General features: G+C 38.8%; 1 protein-coding gene across 1 annotated transcript; it reads right to left on the reverse strand.

Moving 5' to 3' along the window:
• Positions 1 to 903: 903 nt before the first annotated feature.
• On the reverse strand, positions 904 to 20,225 carry ubtd2 (ubiquitin domain containing 2). Its single transcript, XM_084729727.1, has 3 exons — positions 20,066 to 20,225; positions 13,134 to 13,370; positions 904 to 2,294 (listed from the first exon to the last, which is right to left on the reverse strand). The coding sequence occupies exons 1-3, from the start codon at positions 20,133 to 20,135 to the stop codon at positions 1,789 to 1,791; spliced, it is 813 nt and encodes a 270-aa protein (XP_084585853.1). The 5' UTR covers positions 20,136 to 20,225; the 3' UTR covers positions 904 to 1,788.
• Positions 20,226 to 26,407: the final 6,182 nt, after the last annotated feature.

Consider the following 26,407-nt stretch of genomic DNA (forward strand, 5'->3'; position numbering starts at 1 on the left):
TGGAGCTTTAAAGAGAATTTCCACTTCCGATGTTGTGAATACCACAACAGACATGCGTTCATATGGAGTCTTCTCAGGAACATGGCGAATACAACCACATTTGACAGCAACGTATTTATTTGTTAGACCAGCAGCTGGTTGCCTGGCGACAAGACTCCAACGTCCATATTTCAGAAATGTCCTAACTTGCAACTTCTATCTTACTTGGTATTGGTAATTAAGGAACTGATGGAGGAAAAAGACCATTACAGATAAAGTCAATTCTCCTATCATAAGACAGGCATTGTGTTTTACACAAGTGTCCTAACTTGTCAAAATCCTCGTATCATGGTCATGACATCATGAACTGGAAGCTTTGTTAGCTTCATGTTCACAATGTTCTCTTCAAGATTTCCTTGTTATAACCACGAGTTTATAACTTCCACTTGAACTAAGCTAAGCTAAGCTAGCTAAGCAATTAAGGATAGACTATTTAGAATATCCTAACCTGAAATTAGATAGGATTCCTGAAGGCAGTTAGGATTTGCTCAAATTCTTTTGGCTCAAAAAATCACACTCTAAGATAACATCTTGTCTCTTCTCTCCCGAGATTGAAATAGTATCATGAAAAAGGAGTGCAATGTGTGCTACAGTGTAACGCATTCCTTAAATACATTCTGATATTTGTAAGTGAAAAATTACACGTCCTGCAATAGAAATCCCATTTATGCACTTTTCCTTTGAAAATCTTATGTAAAATGGGCAAGAAACTGCATAGTTTTTAAAAAGTTTTAAAAAACAGTGATTAGCCAAAAACAGACACTGATAAACCACAAGAGAATGTGAATCGCCTATTGTAACGCAACCCTCAAACATCAAAACATGAAAATTTTCAAAGCAAACAATGAGACGGAGACAGAGGAATAGAAACAATGATCAATTTTAATTAAAAACATTCTATTTTTAATCAAAATATGCAACTGTGTTTCTGATGTCCCATCCTTTTGCCACATGAATAAGTGTGGTTGTGTCTTGAACATTTATGAACATTCACTCACACACACACTCGCGCACACACACGCACACAGGCTGACTACTTAATGTTTATTACATGATTGCTCTGATTGTTCTGTGATGCAGAGTGAAATAAAGCGTCTAATCCAGCGGCAGCTTGGTAAAACAACGTCATGCCTCCTGACTGCAAACTCTCGACAAGAGAGAGGACACGTTTACTAGCTAGCAATACCAACCTTTCTTTACGACTGACTTGATCCCCAGGAGAGGAAGTGCTCTTGATTTGATTCGCATCAAATGCCTGAATAACATGACCGTTAACCTGTCTGAACTCCTCCTAACCTGCCTGTGTTGAAAATGTCTGTAATGAAAGTATATGTATAACCCTGTAGCCTCATTAACAGAATTCTGCTGAGTTCTGAGAGCAGAACTTGAATGGAAACTGAAACACAGAAACATTCGAACATCAGTGTTGCTAGGAAAACCCTTTAAGCCGTCTGACAAAGTTCTCTTTTTGTTTGGTTTCCATAGGAACAGTTAAAAAGATTTCAAAAAGGTCAAAATTTTCAACGTGTAAAACCGAAAGGAAGAGTCTTTTCTCAATTTCAAGAGTCCTTTTGCTTCGGCAGACAGCCTACCTCTGCCCAAACAAAGCCCTTCTCAGCAAAAACAATAGAAGAGAAGAGAAGAGTGCAAATCAAAAGAGAAAAGTCAGAATTAACTTTCATTCTTTTTTCTCCCTTGTTATCCTCCTCCTTTTATGCTGCCACCTCCAGGCTGCCAGCGTCGGGGGAGTTAATTCTCCACCGGCGTGGGCTCCTGCTGCAGTGCAGCCACTCCTTCCCCTGGCCCAGCGGCTTCTGGTGTGTGTCCTGGTGTCGATACCGGCTCTGGCGGTGGCGGCTGGCTGAGGATGACCTGCACTACATAGTCCCTGGAGATGTTGAGTTGGTCCAAGCGCAGCCTGTCTGTCAGTGGCCGACCTGAGAAAAACCAGCGCTGGGTCGCGGCAGGCACGCCCTCGTGACTTTGTAGACGACGCTTCATCATACCCACTGTGTCCGTGGAACGGACTGCCAGCCGGAGGTCGCGACCCGTGGAGAGCCGGAGCCGAAGCTGGCACTCCCCTCCTGAAGCGGGGTCGCTGGCGCTGCCCGTAGACGGGTCTGCGGCTCCAGAATCTGGATCTGAACCGTCAAGCTCTTCAGAGCGCTCCTCAATCATGTTGACAGGAGGAGAGAGGCAGTAGACTGGCAGCTGGTATCGATTCCCCAGTTCATCGTAACATTCAGTCAGAGCTCCTGGGAAAAAGGAAAAAAGTACATTTTAACTTTTTTTTTTTAACTTTTATTATTATTACAGTTTTGTCCATCATTCCTATCAGTTATGGGGCTGGGCAATATATCTGTTTCGCAATTTGAGACTATATCAATATCTTAGATTTTGGACCTCATCATATCATTATACGGCATAAGTGTTGTCTTTTCCTGGTTTTAAAGGCTGCATTACAGTGCCGTCACTGTGCACAAAGATGGCTAAATTGTAGTTTACCTTTCTTGTTTCCCCTCACGTGAAATAGATGAGTAAACTCCCACCTCATTTTAAGTGGGTAAACGGTTGATTTTGTCCGAATCACTCAGCCCTAGTTATGATAACATTATCATCTTTCTTTTTATTTGGGGCATAAGAAAATATTGTTACACTTGGGTATATTGCGATATTACGGTTTATAACACCGAATCGACTCTCAAAAACATTGCGATATCATGATACATGTAAATATTTGTGGCAGTGGATCAGTTTGTGTTTAAACCTTCAATCGCTAGATAACAGTGTTGTTCACTCTTTTGACTGCATAAAAAAGTAAACATTTTAAATATGGATTTTATACACATGGTGTGTTCAGTTTGTTCTCAAATGAGGCTATAAAAAGCAATATATCTCCTTGCTTATGGTATCACAATCTCTGACGATACACTGACTCGTAACCCCTGCATTGTGGTATGTACTGTCTTGCCAGATTCTTGCAGATACATCGCCTCACTTTTTATGCACGCCAAGTGATATTACAAGAGTCACATGTACATACTGAAAGCTGTAAAACCTCTCCAGCAGGCTACGGCTTACTGTAACCCACAAACCAGCGTAAACAAGACAGTGTGCATGCATACATATGTCTGCTACACTTGGTAAATATTTAACTGGGAAGTTCCAGTATAAACCAATTCAAAAGTGAAAAGTTTTCAAAAGTTAACATTTTGGGTAATCCCTCAACTTATCCCTTTCCAATGAATGGTCAGGATAAGTCATGGTTTTGGTCAGAAAGTGCTTTGCTACTCCTGAGCTTGACAACTTTTTGGCACACTTCTCATTATATTTGCATAAACGTTTTCTTTTGTACATTTTCATTATTGCATTCATTAACTTACAAGTTGAAGGCTGACATCATTTTTCTGACTAACACAGCCAAGCCTGACATCCAATAACATTTCGCTTCAGTAAAATGAAATAGAGAAATGAGAGTCCAGGTCAAGACTCAAGAGGAAAAAGATCACAGAGTGAAAGTAGGAGAAAAGGGAATGTCATGTGTGTGTGTTGGAGTGGCTCATTACACATTGTGTCACCACTGTGATTCAGATCCAGAGTGAAGAGTTGGTGGACAGAGGGGGAAACAAGATGTAGTGTAGAGGTCATACTATTCCACAAACAGAAACTAAAAACAGTGGTATTCACAGGGGCGACCCCTCAGGGTCCTCAAGGGGATTTCAGGCAGACAGGTCCCCCATCTACAGGAGTTTAATGTCACTCCCCACTTTTCAAATCTGAAAGTAATTTTATTGAGGTAATTTTGTGATAGCAAAATACGCTTGCCTTTTAATCCCTATGATTAAAAACACAAACCAGCCAATTCATCCTTATGGAAATAATGAGCTAGTATCTCAAATTAGGATTAGTGTTAAACACTAACTCCTTATTTTGTTAAAAGTAAGTGATTAAATTGAGAAATGTTCTCATTATTTTGGGAGTACGCATTATTTTGAGGTGTTAAGTCATTATTTTACGATCAATCAATATTTAAAATACTAAATCATGATTTTTTTAAAGTTTCTAAAATACTAGGTTGTTATTTTAAGATACTAACTCAATATTTAAAATACATTATTGTTTAATTCATACACTAAGTAATTACTTCAAGATATTTAGTCATTATTTTTATATACTAACTCAATATTGTGAGATAGCAAGTCTTTAAGATACACACTATATTATTTTTATTTTGATATATGAAGTGAATATTTTGAAATATTAATTAATTTATGATAGTAACTCAGTATTTTGAGGTACTAAGTCATTTTTTAATCTCTCATTATTCAGAAATACTAAGTTAATATTTTTTAAAGTTTCTGACATACTGAGTCATTTTAAGATACTAACTCAACATTTTGAGATACTAAGTCATTATTCTGAGAAAGTTTCTCATTCTCATAATTTACTTGATCACAGTGGCAGAAATGGGCTTCTGCACGTCCCCAACACATCGTCTTTTTAACAGTTTTGAAAAGATGGTAATGACGTTGACATTTTAAAAGCTAGAACCAAATATATCAAGCTGAGGGTGAAAGGTCTCCGCACTTCGGCAAGAACGTCTCTCCACAGCGTTCTTTTTGTAAACAGCATTCAAAAGGTCACTGCACGGCGTTATGACTTCAATTGAGGCACGAGCCATTTGCGAGAGACAATAAGTTTTGTGGTAAGTGAGACAGAGACGAGTCAGCAGACGCCCACAGGACGTTGCTCTCTGCTCTTTATGTGACGGCTGCTGTGGTCAAGGTGAGGACCTTAGGCGACCCTTTGTCTTGGGTCAAGGCCGACCAGAGTGAATGTGAGAGTGAGAGTGAAACAGAGCTCGACCCACGTTGGGTTTCTAATGCGGATAACATGTGGAGAACACCTTTTCACAACAGCACTAACCAAAAACTTGGTGGTAAAGAAGTACAGAAGTTATTTTAATCCCATAACCACATCCTTCATGCTGTACAGTGAACAAGCTTTTAACAATATATTTGTACACTCTTTTGGCTCATGTTCAAATGATACAGTGTTATAGTAATAACTACATAACATAACATAACAAAAACATTTCAAGACATTTTTACTGGGCTGTAGAACTTTTTAAACACAGAAGCAAAATACAGCTGGGATCATGAAATGTAACGGCCACATGAATTTTGGAATTTAAAACGGCAAACTCACTGACACAGACTTATCTGTCCAGGTAGGATGGGAGATGTGGGTCAACCCAACAACATTTTAGTATGAAGCCTTGTTCTGATCCACTCCCTTTTACACACGTACATGTTTTGGCAGTTGGTTTAGTATATTTGTGTAGGTTTGGGTCCCAGGGAGACACCGAATTTCTCTTTTGTGTCTTGTCCTGAAAAGGTTTGGGAAGGCTTGTTTTAAATTATTGAAATGCTTCATTTTGTCGGTAACATGACAAAAATATCAACAAGTGCAAATAAATCCAAGGATTCAGATTTGCCATCTTCTGATTAAGAAATATCACACGAGACAGAGTGCTGTTGTTGTGAATATCAGCACGGCTGTGATTCGGTTGTAGGCAAAAAGCCCCAGTGTCACAAGCACCATCCATAAGTCAACAGTAATAAGTAACAAGAGATTATAATCTCTTTGTTTATCACTTTGAGTTATTTTTTTAAGAAAAAGAAAACAATTCTCTGATTTCAGCTTTTATATATGAATATTTTCTTTACTCCTGTGTCACAGCAACTGAATATCTTTGAGCTGTGAGTAAAACAAGACACTTGAGGACGTGATCTTAGGTTTTGGGAAACACTGATCAACAGTCTCACCATTTTCTGACATTTGAAAACAAAATAATAGACAACTAAATCATTGTTAGTTGCAGCCCTCATTTATTTACTCAGAATTATGCAAAATAAATACCGTAAGGGTGATCGCCAGGCCGCTAGTGTTAGATCGATAAGTTCAGATCACTCTTTTTTTTTTTTTTTTTTGGTTTTAAATTTACTTTCATCATTTCCCCGTTGTTCAATCTGCTGCTTCAATCTCTCTTATCAGCTACTGTCAAATTGAACAGGTGACAGGAATAAGTTACATAATAATAAATACTCTCGAACTGCTTATCCAGTCAAATTATTTGTTTGGAACTAATTGCTGTATAATACAGTAAAGCTGACCTCAGATTAGAATAAAAAAAATAGCTTATTGTGATTATTTTGACTGATATTGCAGCTGCGATATGGTTTACAATATTAGAGGCAATATTAATTTTTACATCGTTATTCATGTACATGTTAAAATGACTGTGGTGTCATTTTTTTGCAAGGGTCTGTAATAAATGAAGATATTTTTTGAAGTCTGTAGAATCTGATTTGTAGGACAGGACACCTCTGCCTCACGACATTTATTAACCTTGGCCTTAAACAAATACTGCACCTCCTGCGATTTGAAAATCGCAGAAAGCCATATTGCGATTTCAATAAAATTTCGATTAATAGTGCAGCCTTACCTCAGATATTTCAGCACACTTAACTGTATTCAAGAGTCTGAGTAGTTCTTTAGACCAGGTCAATGACAAATGTATTAAAGTCCAACTGAAGTATTTAGTCCTCCCTTTCTGTCTGTTTTATTATTTAAATGAAAAAAAAAAAGATCTTTGAAAAAGTATCAGCAATGGTCCTTTTAGTCTCAACTGACTGGAGGGGCATGTCTGTGTCTGGACTTTCAATTCCTTCCACAGAACGGTGAGGTATTGGCAGAGACAGCTAAATATATGGAAACAGTCAAAGCCAGTGTAAGAAGAGGTTAATATACTGTAAACACAGGATAAATGTTAAACATGATTCACTGACTAGGCACAAACATGATCTGGATACAAATCTCTGTGTCTGTACATCTCACTAGCTTTTTTCTCCTCCAGTTGGCTCCACCTTAGTGTTTATCCTTCAGCTGCAGAATGCTAATAGTTTCCAGGTGGTGCTAATGCCTCCGGTTGTGGGATTTCATTAAAAAACAGGAGAACAGATTGAAGGAGGAGAATCAGCCTTGCACCAAATTAAAGAGATTACATTTTTATGATCAAAGTGAGAAAACATTTGTTTACATGAAAAATGCCTTGTTTCGCACGGCCACCCAAAAACGAAGTTTTCAGTTATGGCTGGAAACATACGGCGGATAATGATGTGAATCAGTGAACACGACTGCAGGTAGGATGTAAGCCAACATGTTGACCAACAGCTGCTGCAAATGGCTCACATTTTCTGCTTCACAGACTCACTTCTGATGATCAAGTTGGTCTCCAATCTAATTATACAAGCTCATCCATAGATGCATCTTTAATGAGTGATTTAAGTCTCCATTATGATTGCAGTTAGACTTTTAAGAACTCTTAAATACTCCTCTCCATTTCCTGAACGGCACAAGTTAAGTCTGGACTATATAGTATGTTTTAGTATTATAATGGAGGTAATTTAAGCTTTTAAAAGGCTTCACTGACTGCTTCTAAAACCCTGCTGTTACACCAACTAGTCCCACAGTGACCTGACATTTTTCACACCTAACTGTGTGTCTCTAGAGATGGCAATGTCAACTGGTACCTGTTGGATACACTGCCATGAAACTCTATAGGGACATTTCCTCGAGTCCCTAGAAGACAACTCCACTGACTTTGGTGATCACTTGACTTTCATCCAGTGCCACTATAAGGCCACCATATTTGTGGTTTTGAGACAAATGTCTGAACTGGATGGACTGCCATGAAATTTGGATGCTTTGTATATTCATGTTCCTGTAAGGATGTCTTGCTAAGAATTTGTTGATACTGTGACTTTTCCCCTCAGACAGTGGTTCTCAAACGTCGTCTGGCATTTCCCTCTTCAGAAGCTGAAAAAAGGTTTACTCCCTCCCCCCCGGGTTCTATCATAATCACTTAGCATAGTTTCACTCCATGTTTTAGCAGCGACACAAGCATTTTCATTTCAGAGCAAGAAGGTCCTGGGTTCAAATCCAAATACAAGAATGGGTTAAAGGCTTAGATTCAATATGACAGTAAAGTTGACCTTTGTTTCACCTTTATTTTGTGTTTGGTGCTTTTTAGCAAAAGAATGCCAACATGCTACAGTAAAGGGACATCAACACAAAGAACAGTAACTATAATAATAATGATGACTATAAATGTCACTTTAAAAACAGTTATGCCCCAAGTAAATGGTGGAATCCACACCACAACTTTAACGACAATGACACTGGCGAACGAAAGCATTGGGATCATTTTCAGAGCCATTTAATGTGTGACAGAAGCACTGACAGCCAATCAAAATCCACACATATTTACAGGGTATCGCCAACAACTTATTAAAAGCTGATGTAACGTAATGTAAGGGTGCAAAAAAATTCTCTTTACCTCTGACATACAGCCAAACAGTCCTTGGTGCAGATACAGTTTTCTGAAGTTACTGATGTTATCACCAGGATACCATCAAATTCATGTTGACTCATACAAAAGTATGAATAAAATTTGTCTTCAAAAGACGACAACTCTCAATCTCTCAGAGCCCATATAATTATAAGTTTTTCTGTTTCTCTCTGTAATGTAGGCCAACAGCAGTAACTGTTCATCCATACGCATTTTCCTGAGCTGCTGACATTGTTGGTGTTAATGTAACCGTTTCTGTTGGGGACTGCCCTTAAGTCTTGTCACTGTGAGTATGTTAGCATATTGACGTTAACTTTTAACTCAAAGCACAACTGTGCCTAAGCACAGCCTCACAGAGCCACTAGCATGGCTGCAGACTGCATAGTAAGCTTCCTGTGCTGCAGACCAAGATGAGTGGCAGGACGTTCTAGATAAGCTCTGGCCACTAGATTTAAACCATTTCCTCCATTTACTGTACAAACCTGGAGGTCGACCACACACACAGAATGAAATGTGATGAAAACATCTTCAATTTCTGTGCAGCTGGTGACTGATTAATCTGACAGTTACTGTGAGTTGCTGACTCGGGATCTTTTTCTCTGCTGGATAAGGTGGTGGAACAAGGCCAAGAATGTACTGTCAAACAATCAACTGAACCTGGAACGGTGAACGCAAAAACAGAGGGCAAACAGAAAGGCATAAAGTTGTGAGTGGTAAAATTATTGAAGCGATCTGACTGCTCTTTGTACCAGAGTGCTGGATGAGTGAAACGGTGATGTCAGGCCTGGGGAATCCACAGCTGCAGCCCAGCGGGAGCTGATCTGACCTGGACAAACTAATAGAAAGAACGGAGCAAGACAAGACACCAGCTACGTTTTACATTCATGAAAAGCCCGTTGTCTGTTGGCAACTACAGTACCAGGGGCTCTCAAAGCATTGATGACTGAGTGCCAATTTAAGGAGCCAGCGTATGATTGAGGGATGCACAGGGAAACTCATGAACTTGTTGTGGGATTTGTGACTGGTCTCATGATGGTGTTTAACATAAAATTCCCTGAGCACCAAATTCACCTATTTATAGATAAGTCGTATAACTTTATCTGTCCCCCAAGGTCAACGAAGTAAGAGTTGATCCATTTTTCTTGAAACCTCAATTTCTCCTCAACCATGCATTTTTCCGTGGTGCCTTTCTACCTCACTTACACATTTACCTGCAGAGTTCTCCACAAAAATGGCTTACTTTACAGGCTTCAACATTAACCTATGGCCTGATGGCCTGTGGCCACCAAATACTCCATGTAGGAGGCTCCCTGTAGCCACCAAGTTTTTTCTCTGCACTGCAAGCCTTTGCCAAATCAATGTTACAGTGCCAGAAACATCTCAGTTCCTTCAGGCCTTTTAGTTACATTCTAAGAAAACGGCGAACAGCATTTGTTGGCAGCTATCTACCAATATGTCAGGGCTACTGAAGAATAGGTTTACCAAACCTACTCAAACTGCTAATGATATCCATACAGCAGATCAAGAAACACGTGAAAAAAACAAAAAGCCGTGTGTCTAGAAGTGTGTCTAGAATATGACACATCTACAGATGTCATGTACTGCAGTGTGTGGTACCAGTTTCCTCAACTAGCTGAGAAGTCTAGTGCATTTTCCATCAGAAACAACGCCTTCAGGTGTTTCCTGAATCACAATTAATGGGCAAAAGGGACAACACAAGTGTAACAGTTAAGGAAGGAAGTGTTAAGTTGTGTCAATTAACCTTTTCTGGATTGTTTTTACATTAGTTTAAGTTTGGGCAACCAAAAATGTAATCTAGCCATCAAATTTCAGGGCTTTAAACGCTTAAAAATGTTAGCATCTCTCCCAGCTTTAGATAACAGCACTAGCGTTGATGACAAAACATAATTCCTATGACACTCGCAAGGTGCCACTAGTCTTCATAAATCCAGTAGCTATCTCCAAGTTGTCTTGAAGGATACGTGGGGGTGCAGTCTGACACAGTAGCCAAGTGGTGTATTAAATGTGAGCTACTGAAAGTTAAAGTATTAAAATGGACAGATGATCACACAATGGAACACTGGCTGGTGGGCCACACTTTGAGAATCCCTGCATCATACCAAAAATTATATTCAGGTAGAGCTGGTTTTCGATCTTTGAAACCTTGATGCCTCCAACATGTTTCACCACTGTGATACGTCGTCGTTTTCTTTTACCGACACACAGTAAGTGTTTAGGAACTGGACACTAACTGACGCTAATATAACTTCAGGTGCTCAACAGTCCGGGGTCTCTGTTGTTGTATTTTGCACTTCATAATGCACCATGCATTTTCAATAAGAGACAGGTCGGAACTGCAGGAGGCCAAGACGAGTACCTGAATTCTTGTACTATAAAGCCATGCTGTTGTAGCATGTGCAGAATGTGTCTTGGCATTGTCTTGCTGAAATAAGCAAGGACATCCTTGAAAAAGACGCCATCTGGATGGCAGCACATGTTGCTCAAAAACCTGCATGTACCTTTCAGCATAAATGGGGCCTTCACAGATGTGACAGTTACCCATCCAAGAGTAATGTTCTGCTAACCATCATTATATTATTGCCTTGAAAAATGCACTACGCATAATACTGTGCCACTGTGAGATAATGGATATGAAGTCCTTACATGGACATGACACAACAGGTTTCAAAACAGAACTAGCCAGTCATCTCAGCTTGCTTTGGTATAATGAGAATTAGTAGTCAATCAGCTTTTTTACTTTCACTGCTATGAAAAAAACACACTTCTGGACTCAGATATGAAAGTGGGTGACAGGTGAAACCAAGAACACCACCATCGGGGCAGCACCGACCAAAAACTCACCACGACGACATTTTAACGAGAAAAATACGATCTTTCCTTTCCCACATGGAGCTCATGACTCTGAGGTTGATATGAGTTCGGAATAAAGAAAATGACACACATCCACAAATAGAAAGTCTGCTCAAGCAGCTGATAATTACTATATGGAGTTCCTGTCAATTTTATTAATATGTTGTTCTCTGTAGATGCTCTCCAGTGTGTTTTAGACGATGCAACATCTTTGGTATACTTACGTGAGTTATAGCCCCATTAAATCCTACTTTCACAAGACCAATGCCACGCCCCTTTTCATTTATTATTCATTGATTCCTTCTGCTGTATATGCCTCCTAATAGCTAAAGCCTAAAATGTGGTCACTGAGATACACTAAGAGGTTCAGCTTCTTCAATAACTCCTTTAAACTGCAGGCTGAATAATGTAAATGCTTGTAATTCCTTGGACTCAAGTCTATACTCACAAAACACGCAATCATTGCATATGCTTGCAAAAAAGACAGAACAGAGGTCGCTCATCAGAAATGAACAGTCATGTGTGGTTAATTTTACTTCCTGTTTATGAAACTTCAACAGTAGATGACACTTGACATTGCAGAGAATGCATAAGAGACTTCCTGAGGAAGCTTTACTGCATTCTTTGGTTTCTCAACTTTAATGTTACCCATTATTAATATCCCAGAACGGCTGTCTGGTGACTGAATGTATGTCAGGGCCCAGCAAGGCCATGTCACAATTTTTGCTCATCTTAGATGATCTTGTAGGACCAGAGATGCATTTTCTTGAGATGAATGTTCTCTCAAGTTGTCTGTACATTAAATGATTGACAGCTCTCTTCTCTTCATCTGCTTGAACTTGCTGCTTTCATGTCATGGGGTTAATAATAGTTTTGTCTATAAAATCACAGACAAAAACGAAATTCTTGCGACGAACAGTCCAAACCTCAAATATATTAATGCAATTGATAATAAAATGTAAATGTAAAAAAATGTATAAGAAGCAAGAAGGAGCAAACATTTGGCACATTTACTTTAAAAAAAATTACTATAACAGTTATCCGATCAAAATAGTTGCTGATCAATTTTGGGCCAGTTCTACATTAAAGCATACAAGAGTTTTTTGTATGCATACTGGCCTTTGCCAGTGTGAACACATGATATACTTAATCTGCTTAGCAGCATGGCAATGATTAGTCGATTGGTTGTCAACTATTAAATTAATCTACAGCTACATTAATAATCAATTATTCATTTTGAGTCCATTTTTAAGAAAAAAAAAGTCCAAATGCAGCTTCTCAATGTGAATGTCAGTAAACTGAATATCTGGCAGACATCTTGTAATCAGCTTGGGCTTTTAGAGACACTGATCAACATTTTTCACCATTTTCTGACATTAAATGGACCACACAACTTATCGCTTGATCATGAAAATGATTGACAGATGAATCGATAATGAAAATACTGGCTAGTTGCAGCCCTACTGGTTAGGATAGTTTCAGCCTCTTGTTTGATCTCTTTTAAAATGCATTCTTGTCTCTTCCTGTATTTTCAGTAACTTGCAAAATTAAAAAGAAAAACAAACGCTCATTCACAAAACACATGATGTGCAGCCTTTAGTTGAGCCTCAAACTGTAAAGAAATTCTCCACTGCTGAGTTCCTGAGTTTTAGTTGCTCTAGAGAACTTGTGAAGAGGGAGTTGAAATTCATGAGGTGGTAGTCATCAACTGCACCATCCCAGATAAACTCCATGCAGCGTGAATTCATGAAGGGTAAAACAAACACTGCGAGGTATCAGCTATGTCTACCAATGTGGAGATGTGTGTTACCGTGCGGCAGTGTGATGCTGGCCCCATCAAGGATGGCCTGAGCCAGCAGGTGGTCATTGCTCTCAAAGGCGCTGGCCGCAGCCCGCAGCGCATCCCAGATCTCCTTCCGGCCCTCGAATGCTGGCGCCGTATCCCAGAACTCATCTCTCTTGCTGCGCAGCTGGCCTTCAGTCATCGGGTAGTCACTTTTCCATTTAGGCCGCTCTCTCTTCAGGGGCTGGTTACGCCCTAGAGCCACTGGAAGGGAGGAAAGGAGAGACGGAGAGAAAGATGTAGGCAGACAGGAGGGTGGGAGGGGAAATGAGGGGGAGGAAGACACACAGAGAATGAGGTAAATAGAGGGATGTGAGGAAAGATAGATTAAAGGAACCAACAGTCAGAAGAGGTGAGAGAGAGGAGAGGGAAGAAGAACCAAGATAAAGAAAAGAAAAAACAGAAATAAATGGGGAAGGATTGGAAGATGACAGAGAAGGTGGGGGACAAATAAAGGAGAAAGAGGGAATAAGTTAGGATATATCTGTGAAGCATCAGTCTTAAGATTGTTCCAAGTACACAACGAAGCTTGAATGACAGATTAAACATGAGATATATGCATGGAGCGCACACACTGAGCACAACTGAAGCCAGACGTGTGATGTTACTAAACCCAGTTAAAATGTTTGGGTTACAGCATCTAACTGTGCTCCATCTGCAGCAGGATGGCTGATGAATAACACCATCTGGATCACCACCGATGAGCACGACAGGTACAGGACAGGTGTACGTGTGTGTGTGTGTGTGTGTGTGTGTGTGTGTGTGTGTGTGTGTGTGTATGTGTGTGTATGCCCGTGCAACACACCGACAGAGGTGTGGAGAGAGGAGGATGACGGATCAAGGTGTTGAATTACACCTGCTGCTGGTACACATGTACTGATGATCACATGGCACACTCTGATAACACCAACCTTCAACTGACTCTTTGTAGTAAATAAGACCTCTAACTGACAGACTGTTTCGCAATGTTAAAAAGAGTACTTTCTTTTAAAATCATATCTTTAAAAGTGCCTTACAGCCCTTTTTAATCATTTTATATTGTTTACCATTTGTAAAAAGCTACATTTGCTTAATGCTGGATACCTTTTATATTGTTTATAAATCACTTTTTATCAGTCGATCATTTTTATTTCTGTCATGTAAAGCGCTTGGCACTGAAAAGGGATATATATAAATATAAGATTTATTATTATCATTATTATCATAGTAAAATGGCTCATAAACCCACCAGATTATGGTACTTGCTTCGTTGTGGGACGGAGGGTAAATGAGGTATTTGACTGACAAAACAAGATAGGATACAGCTTTAGTGGTGCCTGGTGGGAAATTAAGATGTTTGGGATGCTACAGGAACCGATGCTTCGGTACCAAACTGAGGCCAAAACATTGACAGTACTCATTTTCCTTCAGTACCATGGGTACTGGAGATGTACTTCCGTGCTGGTATGTGCTACTGACAACATGTTGAAGACAGCAAAAAGTGCCACTGCAGTGACAGTCCTGCCTAAATTTATCAAAAAGAAAAACAGTAAGAGTTGTGTCTGGAAGTCCTTTGCATTTGAGACACATCATCAGGGATTAATAACAAATTTGTCTAAGAAAGTATGCAAACAGTGCCATTGAACTTTCAGATGAAAGGAAGAAACACTTCCCGTTGACAGACTCCTCACCACAGCACTCAGCACTGGAAAAAAGTCTGGATCCACACATGATCACTTTCTTCTGGGGGAAAAAAAACCCTCTGCCTTGTTTGCACTTTTCTAAACCAATTGCAATTGTCTTGGGCACCGCAAAGTCCACGATGCAGTGACAGTGCCCCTGCAAAATAATGTTTGGGGGGTAATTTGTTTGAGTGGAACATTTGCAGGTGATAGGTGAGCTCTGACATTAAAATATCTAAATCCCCGCCAAAGAAAACGATAACAGCTGCTAGTTTGTTTATGTTTATACCGTTAGCAACACAGGTGCTAATCTGCCATTTCAGCGTGTATATTGCTGTTGTTGTTTCTTGTAGCGATGGGGCCTTTGAAAATGCAGATAGCGGATATGGTGTCTGCCGCCTGCAGCAGGCATCCAATGACAGTGAAGCAGACTATAGGGGTGTATCATATCATATTGTTCACAATATATCATTGTAATAATTTCATGATAAAAAAAAGTAATATTGTGATAATGGAAATATTATAGTTTCAAAAAGCGAAGAAACATCAGTGGTGTGGAAGAGGTTTGGCTAAAAAAGAAAAAAAAAAAAGGTCAGATCTACAACAAACCAAAGTAATGACTAAGAAATGGAAGAATATCCTGAAATATCATATTATTTTAGGCTACCATCTTGACTCCTTAACATTCAGTCGGAGTCATCTGTCATCAAAACATGCACATGGGATTTATTATTTGTGTTTTTTCCCCATGTCATCAAACTGTGTCTACAAAAATCTAGAATTGTGGAATTTTACTGGTATTGGTAACAATTACTAAATTTCTGGTATTGTGTCATCCCTTGTTACAGGAATAAACACAACAAATAATAAAATATATAAACATTAATGCATGGGTTTTGGTTGCGATTGTGTCAAAATGTCAGCAGCAGCTCATTCTGATTCAAATTAAAATAGAATATATGTATTAGATATATTCTGAAATTTGATTAATATACATTTTTATTATATTTTTTTTTATATTTTAACATGTTCATCATATATCATATATATATACAACATATTATAATAATTTTTTTTTAGGTTTTTGTTTGTTTGGGTGCATTTTTTCTTTTTGTTCTCATTTAAAAAGATTGATATCTGACCTATATAAGATGCCTATGTTATTGTATGTTTCTTTTCTATATAACTGACACTGCACAGTGAACAAAGTACTTGCATGGATGAAATATGTCAATAAATAAAATTTCTAGAAAAAAAAGAAATATTCGGAAAAATGCAAGCATTTTCATGCTGAATACAGCATCCAGTTTAGTAACAGTGACTTCCTGTATATGTGCTTGCATGTTGTAGCCAACTTGACTGCTCGGCCGTGTGTTTGCACTCCTGCATTAGCCCACTTTCCAGCTCATCAGTCTGCCCACATTTTACTAATTTACCTTCTGACACTACTAGCCTACTTGCCTGTCTGTCTTTCAGTAATTCCCAGAAATCCTTAGGGCCTGAGGGATGTACGTATGTAGGCCAGTATGTGCAAAAGATGTTTTCATACAAAAACAGACACGTTTGAACTCGGTAAACCTAGTTATGACACCTGCCTTGGAGAAAACAGATAAATTTACATGTGTTCAGGTCTAATTGCCTTGTCTCTGTCGTCAAGCGAGGTGTCAAGTAACAGCTGTTTGTTAGCATCCATTTTAACACCGCATGGCTTCTTGTTACTACACACTCCTTCACAGATAAAGGGATCTGAAACCTGTTTTTGTGATATCTAGACAGGTAGGAAGTTGAAGGTAGTCAAACAAGTCATCAAGACAGATGTAGCAGTAAAACGAGGAAGAAGACATTAAGGAAACCAGGCTATATCTCAGCATCTCTAAGTGCTCAGTCCCCTCCCCCCAACCCAGCTCTATCTTCCAATCTGTGATTAAAATAACTCACTGGCCAGTAGTGGGACCCTTTCTCAGACCAGACAAACAGGAAACTACAGTAGGAACCCATCCACAGTAACTCTGCATGATAAAAATCTTTACAGAAAGGGTTAAAGTTAAGCTGCCGTTAAGATTCATATTATCTAAACATCACATCCCCGGTTCAACTCCAGTCGGGAACGCTTTTGCATGTCACAGCCATCTGTAAACTGTCAGTTTTTGTACCAGCCTACACCCAACAGATTTAGTGCCACATGTCCTGATGCTTTACCCAGTCATGCAAGTTATAGTATCACCAGAAAATAATTGATATGCAACTAAAAATAATCTTTCTATCATAATTTCATCCACAAAGCACCATGTAGTTAGAGTAGAAACACACTATAGAAGACAGCAACACATTACTTTTGTTGTATTTACTCAGCAGTAAACAGAAGTGCATCAAATGCTGATCATTACGGGACATGACAACTCAAGCAGTGACATTTTGAAGGGACATTTCACCCCAAATCCATCTGAATAGTTTTGGTATGAGTTGGTTTGAGTTGGGGGATCCCTAGAGATGGTACTCAACTCATGGTGCTCAAAGAGCCAAAAACAAAACAAAACACAACAAAAAAAAATCATTTGAAAAACTCAACAAGTCTGGGCATCATTTAGAAAATCACACCACCAGTACCGATATCGATATCAGTACCCTCAAAGTAATACGGATACCTTTTTGTACATGGTGCTGCTTCCCACCGCTGAGGTTTTCTCCATGCTTGCTGACATACTCTTCCAGCCCTACTGATTACTTGTGGTGAGCAGTTTCATGGAGGAATCTTTCAACCAAACTACACCCACCAAATGTATTACCATCCAGAAGGAAGTGTGCATCTACTCATGGATGAGAGGCTCACGCTTGTAACAGCATCCTCCTCGGCTAAATTGTAATGTTAGCACCACTGAGCTAACTAGCACGGTGATACCGTAGTACAATGGATCTGTTGCTGGTTCACACGGTGTTCACACCAGAAATGAACCGCCACCAGCAGCCCGAGACCACCTCTTTGAGGCGGACCAGAGAGCGGTTGTTTGGTCTGCACCGGTTCAAGTGCGGCATTCACACGAACCCAAATAAACTGCGCCACAGTGGTAAACACTCCAGGGATCTAAACAAGGCTGGTGTGCTGTCGCCATGAACTTCAAACTGTTCAGTACAGGCCTGACTAAAAACAAGCTTTTTATTATATTTTCATCCACACAGCCTAATTTAAAATGACACTGCTTGAGCCTATCATGCCGCATAACCTAAGGCACAGCATGCACTTCTGTTTAAAGTTCAGTTAGTACAATAAGCCTAATATGTTGCAGTCTTTTAGTCAGATTCTACTCTGATTACATGGTGCTTACTACTCTCAGGCCTTCTTCACCACAGTGAAATTATTTTGACATACATTACAATTGCTATATTATTAATGGGAATGATCACTTTTGCATCACAATTTTAATTTTCACTGAAAAGTTACAGTGCCCCAAACCTCCTGCGTGCTTTCTGCCTTTGAATTGAACATTCCCTGCAGAAACAGGGAATACTGAGCGAACAGTTATCGAAAATGGAAATTTAGTGAATGAAAGCAGGAGTTTCAGTGGCTAGAATATGACACATTTAAAGTTGAAATGTGCACCGGTGTCTGCCGCCAGTTTCCTCATCAAGCCAAGAAGTGTACCTTGTTTTTCATTGTAAGCAGTGCCTTCAGGAGCCACCACATCAGATGTCACGGGAAAGGGGATCACACAAATGTATATAGTTAAAGGGACAATTCACCCAAAAATAAAAATTAAGTCATTATCTATTCACTGGAGGTCTGATTTAGTCTTTTGGTCCAGAAAGCACTGCTGGAGTTTCATGGGAGATTAGAGTTGCAGAATCACCCAAACAGTTTTCAAATGTAATAAACAACCTTAAAAAAAAAAAAAGGAACATAAAATGCCTCCATACTGCTTGTTTGGCATAATCTGCATAATCACTTGCACACACACTGTCACACCACACACACCCAGTCCAGATGATGTGCAAGTGCACAAGAACGTGGCTCCAATCTATGGATCTACAGTGAAGATTTAGTCTAAAAACATGGTGCAAATGACGTCTTTCAAGTCAGCCTGGGATGTCGGGGCTTTAGGAGACTTGGATTACACCATACGAGCTGTATGGAGGCATTTTGCTTTTCATGTCTGAAAACTGGTCACCGCTCACCTAAGTTGGAGATTCTGCAAAGCCGTTTTCCTGTGAAACCCCTGCAGTGTTTAGTGGACTAAAAAACTAAATCCAACCTTCAGCTGGCACGAGGGTGAGTAGATAATGACTGAATTTTCATTTTTGGGTGAACTATCACTTTAAGGAAAGCTGTGTTAAGTTGCATTAAATGGCCTTTTCTGTATTGTTTTTACATTAGCTTTCATTTGGGCCACGAAAAATGCACTTTGGCCACCAAATTTAGGGGCTTAATAGCAAGTGGGGCCAAAGCTTAAAGATGAAAGCATCTACCCTGTATCGGTATCGACCCTGAAAAAAGCATATCAGTCGACTCCTGGTTATCATGCACCATGGCACTTAGGCATAACATGCTCTTCTGTTTATAGTTCAGTAAACACAACAAACCTAATGAGCTGCAGTCTGATAGTCTACACGGTGCTTGGGCCTTTTTCACCAAATAACTGCACTTACACTGTTTAAAAACACACACACACACACACACCTTCTTCATCATCATAAAGCAAACGCAGCCTTTAAGTTTTGACACCTCCTCTTCTTTCCTGCCCCTGCACTTCACCAACACCTCGCTTATGCGAAACAGTCAATAAAAACAAAAGCCTGACAGTAATCACGAGTAGAGCAGCTTCTGAAAAGCTAACGGAGAGTGAGGACATAATTCAAATCAGATTGTATCACTCCAGTGCGTTTCATTGCATGCCATTGCCGTCTGTGACCCATATTTGTTATGCAGAAAAGCTAGCAGGCTAACTGTGCTACATTGTAGCCGGCTAGCTCAGTCAACAGCAAAAGAACAAAGGGAGGCAGCGTCGCACAGTCAATATTTCACAGTTTATAAAGTAGAGACGAGGCGGCTTTTCTCGCGTCAAGGCCCGCCGTGTGGAGCCAGACACCCGGGGAGCGCTGCTGCTCCGTCTCCGGCGGCTGTGTCTGGCTCGGGTATAAAGGAAAACGAAGGAGACCTCCAGCCAGGACAGCATGCAGAAAGCCTGGAGGAAGCCCACCTCTGAAAGCCCAGCGCACAGGCACCAAAACCCGTCGATAAGTTACCTCCAGTGCCGTCCGAGTTCTCGTTCAAGCTGCCCGAGGAGTCGTGGTGGCTCCCGACACAGCCACCCATGGATGTTTCGGCGGAGCAGCCCGGGCTAGGTAGCTCACCCCCCGGCCCACAGCTAGAGCTACATCCACTAGCCCCCCCCTCTCCACCTCTCTCTCTCTCTCTCTCTCTCGTTTTTCTCTCTTCCCCCCTCCCTCCCTTGCCTTTCTTTCCTTCCCTCCAGTCCTTTCCTTTCTCCTCGTTTCCTCCCGTCCTCCCTTCCTCCCCTCTTCCTCTCAGCGGTGGCGGAGGGGCGCAGCAGGCATCATCTTCCTCATCTGAGGGGAAGAAGGCGGAGAAAAGAAAGAAAGAAAGAAACACAAGAGAGGCTCACATCTTTACAAGGTGACCGAGAGAGGAATGAAGGAGAGAACAAAGGAAAAAAAGAAAGAAAGGATGTAGTTTTTCTCTCTCTGGAGCAGTATATGTTTACTTTATTCTCTGATGATGATGATGATGATGATGATGATGAAGTATATAGACACGTGCTGTTTTATTTTGTGGTCAGAGAGGCTGTTTGCTGCCCTGAAGAACACACATCACTTTACTTATCTTGAGCCTAGAACCCAACACATATATCAGCCAACCAATATTATTGGTCCGATATTGGCCTATCACAGCCTATATCAGTCTATATTGATATTGGCATGCAGTTGTTAAATAGAACTGCAATGATTGATTGATTACTAATCAATTATTAAATTAATTGCCAACTATTCTGACAATCGAGTAATCAGTTTGAGTAATTTTTTTAAAGAAAAAAAGTCAAAACTCTCTGATTTTAGCTCCTTAAGTGTGAATATATTTTGGTTTCTTTACTTCTTTATGACAGTAAACTGAATATCTTTGGGCTGTGAGTTAAATCAGACATTTGAAGATGTCACCTTAGTTTTTGGGAAACACTAATTGACATTTTTCACAATTTTCTGACATTTTAAAACAAATACTAACCAGTTAATCAACTATGAAAACAATGGTTAGCTGCAGTCCTTTTATTAAATGTGCGCCAATATCAAAACTTTAAAAAAAAATAAACATAATGAATATTGGTTCAGTTTTTAGTTTTATAGGCAGCATTACATGTAGTTGATCCTTTTTCTTACTTCAATTTTAAAATGTAAGGGATAATGTAGAGTCAAGGTCAACCCCTTAATAACAGAGTAATGTCCTGCTCACTGCGTTATCATCTTATTGCAAAAAAATGGCACAAAATATTAATTTAAAAATGATTATTATTGATTTAAAAATGGTTCCTTCAGATTCACAGCCCTCCGCTTTGCATCAAGATCAGGGTCCTGCTCACTATACATTATTCCACTAATCACACCCCTACTTACTTAAGAAAAGAAGAAAAAAAAAATCAATAATTTGACACAAAATACAAAAAGAATGTATTGCTCCTCCACAGTTTATGATCAGAACTGCATCTATAGCAGTGGCAATAGCAGTGGTGTGTTATTCATAGCAATGGGCTTTTCAGAAATAACAGACCTTAAAATGCTGCCATAAACAGTCATGTAATAAACATATATTTTGTTCTTTTTTTGTTATAGTTGTAATTATTAAAACCATCTGTGAAGGTTTACTGCTTCAGTGCCCTGATATCATTGTGTTCAGGTGTTTGATAATTGCATTTGAGAAATCGCTGGAAAAATATATTCTCTATCTCTTTATTGTACTCTGTTTAAAGATTATTGGCCGATATACTAATAAAGCCACTTTTTTATTCCCTATATATATTTGTATCAGCCCCCAAAAATACACTGTCTAGTATGTGGCCCTATGCTCTTCCCTTCTCTATTCTATTCTATTCTATTGCAGTGGGCAGTCTTCAGAGGGTAGACCATTGGTAGTTTTCAAAATTGGCTTTATTGGCCAAGTACGTTTACACATACAATGATGATGACTCTGGTTTTCCATCCACAATCCAGGTAAAGACCTGATCTATTAGGATGATGGAAATAAAGATACAGCTAAAAGCAAGGACTAAAAACAGTGTAAAACATTAATATTTAAATATGGTAGATAAGATCTATATATAAGTTAAACTGTAAACAACAATGCAATAGTGCAAATGTGCAGTGTGCTGGAATAAATACTGAATGATTAAGGTAATGAGTTACTTTATATAGCCTACATGAAGTAGGTGGAAGTGTGCAGTATATGCATGTGTACATGGCTATATACAATGTACAATGAGAAGTCTATGAATGTTTATAACTGTTGTCATTAAGTGTTATTTGGGTACTTATGTAATTTCTAATGCAAGCTGACATTGTTTGAAATGCCCTTGTTGGCATTGTCAAACTTAAAAAAACAAACAAACAAAAAAAATAGTTTTATGTTTTAACATTACACTAAAATGTCATATGTGGTTGGTTCAGACATTCACTATCATGAGAGCATTATAAGTTTGTCATGAACATTTTCTCTGACCTCAAGTAAAGTGGTACAGTTTGGACCTGTCTTTAAGATGTCATTCATTTTAATTACACAGTTAAATGCTTTTATAACAATGTCATGAATAATTTCCTTAACTTCAACTACAGTTGAACCATTTTCACTTGTCATAATGGTGTCATTAAACGTTATAAAGCTGGTTTGATGACAGACTACAGCACTGAGGTGTTTTAGTTACCTGATGGACAAATATCATTTAGCTAGTTTACTTATTGCCTAAGTTGCCTTGATTAATGTCAAGCTGTCATAATGAAGACATTATTTGCTTGATTAATGTCAAGTTATCATAACAAAGATATCTCAAACAATGTCTGCTTTGCATTAAAAATTACACAATTGACCGAATGACACTAAAGTGTTAAAGTGTTTTTAGGGTTTCACAGCATAGGCTACTTTTTGAAAATGACCAAAAAAGAAATTTCTATCGATACTGATGTGTTTGACACCGACTCACCTGGATCCCCTGACTGTAAATCATTTATAAATGTTTATTCACTGAAACAAATCATTTATTATTCGCTGAAAAATAGCTTGATCATAATTTCTTTTGTGTGCTTTCAATGGGCAACTCGAAGTTATAAATGGTGCATCAGTAAATTATATATTGATCATAAACTAATGATTAACCAGTGTGTATAGAGATCAAACTTACATGCCATTTGTGAAATATCAAATCTTCAAGTGATTCTTAATATATTAACAAATTATTTATTAATTAATTATTATCAATGATGATTTCATAATTTATTTATAGATGACTAACAGCACATTAGTATGTTAACATCAGTTATTAATTGTCTTAATTAATATAATTCATTATTACAAATATATATCAATGTTTTATAAATTATTAGTTCATCATATATTACATGACTTAGAACCAGTCTGTGAAATAACAGATCTTCACGTGATTCATAACATATAAACAAATTACTGAATAATTATTTACTAATGGTTTGTTAATGATAATTTAATGATTTTACATTACAGTACAGTACATTACTGATATGTTAATACATCACATATTAAACATCCACAAATGTACAGTACAGTATATTCTTCTCTTCTCTTCTCTTCTCTTCTCTTCTCTTCTCTTCTCTTCTCTTCTCTTCTCTTCTCTTCTCTTCTCTCTATTTCTACATCCAAATGCTGCAATGTTACACCACATGAGCACACTCTTGCCTGGTCACTATCTTTAGGACTGTCCTAAAGAGACTTGAGTGTAATCTGACACACATTCACACACACACACACACACACACACACACACACACACACACACACACACACACACACACACACACATACACACACACACACACGCTCACATAGTCACTCATGTGTTCATGTGCACACACACACATAGACACACAATGTGGCAACAGGATAGCGAGGGTAATTTTACAACAAAGCTGTCTGGAATTACAAGTATTTCCCATTGCATGGAAGTGAAAGAAGACATGTCAATGCAGGAGAGAGAGGTTACTTGGAAACCCTCCTCTGATTGTCTGCATGACGTAATATGATGTAACAGGTTACAGATAATACACTTGACATGTTGCTGCATACTTTGTGATCAAGGTCACAGCAGGAGATTCAGCAGATCTTCTGTGCTGTCCTCTATGCGTGGATTCCTGTTCATGACGCAAATGACTGAACATCACTTTTATTTTTATCAGGATGTTTTGTTCACGAGGTGCTACTGTGTGCGTCGCCCGAGGAAAGCGATTTAGTCAGGAATGTTGCTCTCTCGGAGACGAAGGAGCGAGTTTATAGAGATTACTGAGGTTTTTATACTTCACAGAATCTTAAACCCACATTGCTATGTCCTAAAAAGGTTGAAAGGAAACTGTAAACATGTAAAAACTGCACACCATGTGGTTTTATGGTTCCAATTAAAATCCTAGACTTAGGGCTGTTTGTTCACTGCGGCATTGTTAGATGCCACAAAAACTGTGAAATATTACCCACAGTGTTTGAGGCAAGAATAGGCTGTTGACTAAACGGTGTGACAAATATCTGAAAACTGCAGTGTCCTCTAGTGGTTGTAGTGGACATTGTTTAATGTCCATAACACAAAAAAATGTGATTAAAGCATTTTAAAGTCAAGTCATCAAGTTTAATGGCATTTACGGTAAGACATACTGGAGATATATGTAGTTAGGAAAATACATTTAAATTCAATTCAACTTTATTGAAATTATACTAATGCTCACATATACAGCATAATGACAAGCTTATGCTGGTCCCTTGGTGTCAGTGCAACATACATGAAATACAACACATACAATAGTGCAACATACCAGTACAGGACACCAACACAATGCCGGAAAACACTACAGTGAACAACAACAGTCCTTAAAGAAAGAACACATGAATTTGCCATGTTTTCCACATGTAGGAACACGTTACCACAGGTGGCATGTTCCTCAAATGGGAATATACATACCATGAAAATGTTCCAAAATCACATTTCCCATGTGCAAAACAGGTCCTTATCACAAATGAATTCCCCTCAGCTTCACATCATGGTCATGCACCAGGGCTTTATTTTGCAATAATGACCAGCTCATTGTACATGACATGTACACATCTTAAGCCGATATTTTAATTTAAGTGAGATAATAAAAGCAAATTTAAGTTTCACTTTGTCATTTTTACAGTGTTGTATTGAGGTAGCAAGGCATCATTAATGAGGTAGTTTTAAATACCTGATGAGAACCAGTAATGTTCAATGACTAATGAAATACTGTGACAATGCAATGTAATATGATAAAACACAATAATATAATAATGTAATATGGATTTGTGTTACACTTTAAAATGCAGTATTAATTAGTTTTGACACATATTGTTTCAGCTTAGACCAACAAACTGCTTGGGAAACTCCAGCTCCATCTGTATGTGAGCGTGCAACCTGCCACAATAAATATTCTCTTTAATTAAGCATTCGCAAAAGGTGTGCATTTTCAAATTGGATGGATTCAGATTACCTTTTTATAAGCAAGAATATGACCAGTTTGCCTGCCATATGTATCAGTTAAAACTGTATTTGTGTAATGCAGCTTTTACTTTCAAAATGTGATCTGCATGAAATATATTTTTTGAAAAGGTTGTGATTTTCCCAGTCCAAAAGTAAACATTTATCTGGATTCGGACAAGACCAGTTGACCGAGTACGTTAAACAGATCAAAGTTTAGCTGACTTCATAGAATAAATGAATGAGAATTATAATGTGATTATATTTATCAACAGCCAGCTCTTCATTAACTCCCGACCACTGATATTATCTATGGAGAAAGCTGCATGCATAGTGCAATATGAGAATGCACTTGCAGTAACATTGATTCTATGTTAAGTGTTTTCCAAAATAAAAGTGAAAGTTAAAGTTTGATCCACCAGTCACTGATATTTGCAACAATACAAATGAGCAGATGTACAATCTCCTGCTTGTACATGGTTCAGTCAGTAGATGGAGCTGGAGAGTTTGAACTGCAAACTGATGTCCCATGTCTTTTGTCATGCAGTTTTTGAAAGCGAATAAAACATATTACACCTGTAATAGTACTGTAGTGCATTTAGGAATACGGTGCCATCAGCACCTCTTTGTTTTAGTCGCCATGTACAGCAAAATTTCCGTTGATGCATTTGGTAGCACTTTAGCTAAACAAAAACAACACCTGGATAAGATGCACCTGTGGAAAATCATGGCATGTGGGCTGAAAATGAGAAAGCAGAAAATTGCGGACGGCCACACTGGTTGTTATCTCTACAGCCGCAGAGGCAGTAAATTCTCAGATGTCCGTCTCCTCTGCAGGGCAACCATACACCACCTT

The sequence above is a fragment of the Lutjanus erythropterus genome, chromosome 11 (assembly GCF_056507025.1).
Source record: "Lutjanus erythropterus isolate fLutEry1 chromosome 11, fLutEry1.hap2, whole genome shotgun sequence".
Taxonomy (NCBI): Eukaryota; Metazoa; Chordata; class Actinopteri; order Lutjaniformes; family Lutjanidae; genus Lutjanus; species Lutjanus erythropterus.

What these genes read in the sequence shown, in the direction of transcription:
- ubtd2 (XM_084729727.1), bottom strand. Translation starts at nt 20,135, where the DNA reads ATGGGTGGCTGTGTCGGGAGCCACCACGACTCCTCGGGCAGCTTGAAC. An exon ending in GAACTCGGACGGCACTGGAG is followed by an intron (nt 13,371 to 20,065) that starts GTAACTTATCGA and finishes CCTCCCTTCCAG; the next exon opens with TGGCTCTAGGGCGTAACCAG. An exon ending in CAGCATCACACTGCCGCACG is followed by an intron (nt 2,295 to 13,133) that starts GTAACACACATC and finishes CCTTTTTCCCAG; the next exon opens with GAGCTCTGACTGAATGTTAC.